Below are 6,000 nucleotides of genomic sequence, written 5' to 3'. Positions count from 1 at the left end.
CTGCTAATTTCAACATGCAGTTGTAATGCTCACACTACCCTGGACTTTTCGGTACCTGAGGTTTTTTTTTTCTTCTTCAGACTTTTCCAAGATCCTGGTCATTGTAATGGGGGCAGGTGTATGTTTACATTTCAAAAAAATATCTTGATTTATTCTCAAAAAACATCCAAAAGGTTATACAACACCAGCAGACAACTAGTCCAACAAACAGAGATACCTTTTGGGATAATATTTGGAGTAGATCTATGATAAGAAAATTTGGAATGTAACCAAAATCTGCCCCCATTAGAATAGCTCAGATCTCGGAAAGGGTTGACTCGAAAAATGCAGCATGACCGGGTACTGACAAGTCAAGTGTAGCATGAGCAATACAACTGCATATTGAATTTGACAGAAGTTCCCCTTTAACTTCCTAGTTATTTCCCTGTTCTGGGTCATTTTTTCGCATAATTATGTCTCCTGTTCATAATGCAAGGCTTGGAGCGACAAGACAACATAATGACAAGCCCTGATAAGAAATATCACTCCTAATTACATATACGAGACAAGAACGACTATAACTCATACTGTGACGCACAGTATGGGGTGATCTCCCAATTTTAAACGCCGACAAATAACGTCATGGAAATAGTCACTTCCATGTATCACCCTGATCATTTCTTACTGTGCACCGTGTTTCTGGTTGTAAATCCCAAGGTGGAGAGACGTCTCCAGGGTCTTCTTCTGTGTTTGGGCACTGTAATGGTCCATAAGTGCTTTCAGGTTTTTCTTTTGTAAAATCACCCACAGGCCATGGCCTCTGGGAAGTCCCATCTGAAGACCCTCTGAAAGGAATAAGATATGATATCCAACCTGCAAATCATAACACAGCTTAAAACCAGTCCTCCTAGCTAACCTCAATTACAGATCCCCTGTGTGTTTGATGGCGTTTGGTCAACATATGCTGTCATTTTGCTCACGCGGCATCACGCTGCTTTGAACCTGACTGGTGATAGGAGCTTAGTTATGGGTGTCGTAGCCTAGAATATCATCACGGTACGCACAAAGCCCAAGCCAAAGGTTTAGTTTGAGGTCACATAGGTTTTACTGTAATTAAACGCATGAAGTCAGTTCATGTCTTAATGAGGTGAAATTTAAAGATGGGCTTAAAGACGGTTCAAGGGACACAGGGAGACTCTCGCTTAGTGATGTTTGCATGCTTCAGATGGTTCTGATTTGTAGTTACAGTCGGTTAAAGGGCTCTCATTCCTCAAAGCCAGGAATTATATTTTAACACAGCCGAGTGTTTTCCTCAGAAAGATCAGCGGCGGGGCGAGGCAAAGGAATGGAATTGTTTTGAGCTTTTAGATTTCAAAACAGCATGTAGACCTCCAGGGCAAGTCTATCAACAGTGACACAGAGTCTTGCACAGTGTTTCAGATATAAATCTTCCAAAGAAGTTTTGTTGTGTTAGTTTTTTTTCACTAATCCTGTTTTGTTTTTGTTTTTTTTGCTTTGTTGTTATTTTGATAAAATGTTGCTTGAAGTTCCTTGGACTGTTTTTTTTCCGTAGATTCGGCATAGCACCAAGGCTCTGGGCCTCTGTCTTTTTAAACATTTTATCACAAGGGAGTATAGATTTCTTTCCCACAAGTTTTTCTCAGCCAATCCAGCAGAGTTGCTGAAATTCAATATGATGTTGTTGCCCGAAAACATAAAGGGAATAATGAGCATGGGTACGGGTACCTTATGGTTGGACCTTGTGAAGTGGGATGTGGTGTTCAGAGGTGTATATATACACATTATCTCCTTCTTCTCATTGTGTATTTATTTACCTGTCTACTTCAAAGAGCTGCCAAGTTCAACACAGTTGGAACCAATTCAACCTGCCATGACTCTGAAAACATAAACAAATGAGTTTCGGTCTGCTAAATCACCCCTTTGCCAACCAGCAACTCCACTCCACCCCCTCAAAAAAAAATCATGGTCACATGACACACTGCTTATTTTCTAAAGTTTTAACGAGCGAGAGTCGTCTGTGTACCATGTTCCCACCAAGCGGTTTCATGTCGGGCAGTGTGTGTGTGCGTGTGCGTGTGTGTGTGCGTGCGTGTGTGTGTGTGTGTGTGTGTGTACAGTGTGTGGGAGAGAGAGAGAGAGAGAGAGAGAGAGAGAGAGAGAGAGAGAGAGAGATGGAGAGTGTGTGCGCACACGTGTGTATGTGAGCGTGCATGTGTGTGTGTTTACTATGTGCATGCGATGGATGAATGTCCTGCCGTGGTGGAGCGAGCTGAGCGAGCTGAGCAGGCTTTATGAGGCAGATCAGAGGCGTTGCGGGCCCCTGTGGGCTCCTGTGGCCCCGTGCTGTGGGAGTCCCCCTCCCCCCGTGCCAACCAGCCACTGCAGCAGGACGGGGGTAATTAACCCCCATAACACAGCAGACCACGGGTCAGGCTCCGCAGTTTATTTTTAAGATGAAACCATGATGTGATTTTTCTATTTTTTTCAGTGTTTGTGTGTGTGTGTGTGTGTGTGTGTGTGCCCTTACATATATTTTCGTGTGTGTGTGTGTGTGTGTGTGTGTGTGTGTGTGTGTGTGTGTGTGTGTGTGTGTGTGTGTGTGTGTGTGTGTGTGTGTGTGTGTGTGTGTGTGTGTGTGTGTGTGTGTGTGTGTGTGTGTGTGTGTGTGTGTGTGTGTGTGTGTGTGTGTGTGTGTGTGTGTTATTTTTATATATACAGTCTATATATGTGTATACACGTATATTTTGTGTGTGTGTGTGTGTGTGTGTGTATGTGCGTGTTTGCGTGTGAGTGTCGTAATTCCCAATTTTGGTGAATGTGTTCAGTCTGGTTTTTCGATTTGCCTTGGCCTAAAGGGGAACAACTGTAGCCCTGAAATTTGGTGTGGGGTGAAACTGGGCATAGCATCACTCTGCCTCAACCTCCTTCCTGGCCTTAGCCATCAACATCTGACCACAGCTGTGGCAGCCACTACAGTAACACTGTATCTATTTGTCGCTTTTGAGTGCAGAGCAGCATGAATTACTTGTTTCAACAGCAAAATGACCTTTATATTTCTTCTATTATTATAATTATATGGATTTACCAGAACTCCATTACATTTTTTAACTGACCACACTCAACCAAAATATGACTAAAACGGTTCAGCGGTGGTAAGAGAAGCCCCAGTGTATTGGCCCAGTTGTCAGTGGTGCATGAATGGCCCTGGATCACTACACTGTACACTAGTGTTTCTCAAAAGGGGTGGTACAGCCCCCCAGGGGGTCGTTGGGGAGCTCTAGGGCGTTGTTGAGAAGGATACAGCAGAGAAGCAGCGGTGCTTAATTGCCATTGGGGAGCTTTAGTCCATGTCATTTTTTAATACTAAGGGGGGCGTAGTCAGGCTTATGATGAGGTCAAGGGCGTGTTTGTTCAAAAAAGGTTGAGAACCACTGCTGTACACGACAACACACCAATTTCTATTCAGACTGTGGTCCCGGACTCATTGAAGATCAGTAGCTTTGTTTTTTTGTGCCCAGCAGTCCCATTTTCTCAATAGCAGTTTATGACATATGATTTATGACAATGTGGGAATGATGCATCATTTTGTCACTACACTATAGCGACTGTAATCACTTCAGTCCACACGCAGGCTGCAAGAAATGTGATCGGTCAACTGTACCTGTGTGATAGACCTCTTCTGTTAGCCTGCTGCTTGTGTGATCATTAGTGAGTCTCCTGTTGTTTACACACATTTAGTCCATTCCAAATCAGTTTAAAATAAGCATTATAAAATTCACCTGCTCTCAAGCCAAAGGTTTTTCGGGAGCTGAATATGTTAGTTTAGAGATAGCCAAGATTTACCTGAAAGAGAGTAGAGTAGAGTATCATTTATTGATTTATTGAGTATGGTCAGAGCAGCCCCTGAATGCCTGTTATTGGATGTAGAGATGGAAGAGCTTGCAGATGGCAGCTGGTGCCGTGTACCGTAGATGCTCTATACACTGAAGAGAGATACTGCAATGCCTGCCATGCACACTTTTACATTACAATTACATAAAACATTTTTAAAAGATTTGTTTTGGTTTGATTTTGACTTAATTGATAATAGGACAGTATGAGATGTGGACAGAAAGCGAATGGGGAGAGAGATAGGGAGGGGTAGGCAAATACCCGGGCCGGAATCGGACCCAGGTCGCACATAGCTGACACTTTCATCCATAGTGACTTAGAATTTGCTATTTTACTGTAACTATAGTTACTATTTTTCAGGGTATTGGTTACAGTCCTTGTAGCAATGTGGGGTTCGATGCCTTGCTCATGGGCACTTCAGCCATGGATGGAGGTGTAGGGAGAGGTCAAGTGGGATTCGAACCTACAACCCCCAGATTGAAAGACCAAGCTTATAACCCCTAGGTCACGGTTGCTCCACACTTCTGTTTCTCAGACTCGTACTTCCAGACTCTTCGGCAGTGGAGCCAAAGGGAATCATTGACTTTTTAGATGAAAACTCAAAGAGACGGTGTTCGCTTGCTCTACTGCAGCCATAGCCAGGACAAAGCACAACATCAGTAATGACAGCACACACGGCCCTGACAGCTGTCTTTCTCCTCCCTCCTCATCTCAGAGGTGAAGACTAGACCTGTTCTGGCAGTGAAGTTGAAGGAATGATAAAAAGCTTTCCTCTTTTGGGTGAAATGCAGCAAGACCGTTAGTCAATGTGCACCATATACAGCAGCACTGCTCAAATGAATGAAAATGTGACAATCTTGCAGCATTAACTTGTGGTGCAGTATATATGACGATACATCATCAAACAGCAGTTGACTGGTGCTCCTGATGTTGAAGAGAAAATTAAACGTTAAAGATTTAAGATGCACTGTGTAATATTTTTTTTTTAGTTGTTTATTTACAGAATCCATGCTGCCCATTCGTAAATGTTACCTTTTTAACAAACACTTTCCACCACCACCATTTTTAAGTATTCTTTTCGTACATGAAAATGTGGATTTTATCCATGTCCGCTATTTTGAATTTCCAGAAATAGACATTTTAAGCGGCAAAACTTACTATACTTTGGTCATACTTGTAAATAGTAGTTCATTACTTTGTAACTATTAATGAAAAGATCAAATCTGGCAATATGCAGCAAAGTTTCAATGAGCAGCATAGTTGCAATACCTATACTCAGTCTACCTCACAGCAGTTTTATATGGGATACTGACAATGTCAACAGCAAGCAAGATTGAAGGACAGGTTATTAGCTCAGAAAGTCTTGCAGGGTTTGGGGAGGAAGGAAGGTACTAACTTGCTGTTAACAGTGTTGTCTGGTATCCATTACATTTGTGAGTGATGTTCCTGGCGTGTGACTTGTGTTTGTGTGTTTGTGGTGCTGCAGTGTCTGCGAAGGAGCTGGTGGAGTCATGCTGTGTGGCGGGGGAGAAGTGGGCCGCTGTCCACGGACACTGCTCCAACATGGTAGCACTGCGAGAGGACACACACTCCATTTGCTGGTAAGGAGGACGGACACACACATGCATGTGCGCGCGTGTGCACACACACACACGCACACGCAGACACGCAGACACACACACACACACACACACACACACACACAGACACACAGACACACACACACACACACACACACACACACACACACACACACACACACACACACACACACACACACACACACACACACACACACACACACACACACACACACACACACACACACACACACACACACAGAGTTTAATACTTTTATTTGGATCTCATCAGTAGGATGACACACACACACACACACACACACACACACACACACACACACACACACACACACACAAACACACACACACACACACACGCACAGGCACACACACACACACACACACACACACACACACACACACACACACACACACACACACAAACACACCCATGCACGCACGTGTGCACGCAGGTGTGCACTGCACACACACACACACGTGCATGCACACACACACACACACTTAGTTG

The 6,000-nt window shown here is 43.8% G+C and overlaps 1 protein-coding gene across 2 annotated transcripts in view; it reads left to right on the top strand.

Annotated features, from left to right (window-relative positions):
- Positions 1 to 6,000, top strand: part of LOC134456627 (fibulin-2-like) — a 60,386-nt gene that overhangs the window by 16,615 nt on the left and 37,771 nt on the right. For both annotated transcript variants that reach the window (XM_063208047.1, XM_063208045.1), the window contains exon 3: positions 5,378 to 5,492. In XM_063208047.1, the coding sequence (XP_063064117.1) occupies positions 5,378 to 5,492 (115 nt within the window). The remainder of the gene's footprint in view (positions 1 to 5,377; positions 5,493 to 6,000) is intronic.

The sequence above is a fragment of the Engraulis encrasicolus genome, chromosome 10 (assembly GCF_034702125.1).
Source record: "Engraulis encrasicolus isolate BLACKSEA-1 chromosome 10, IST_EnEncr_1.0, whole genome shotgun sequence".
NCBI classification, from domain to species: Eukaryota; Metazoa; Chordata; class Actinopteri; order Clupeiformes; family Engraulidae; genus Engraulis; species Engraulis encrasicolus.
This window is presented reverse-complemented; position numbering and strand designations above follow the sequence as displayed.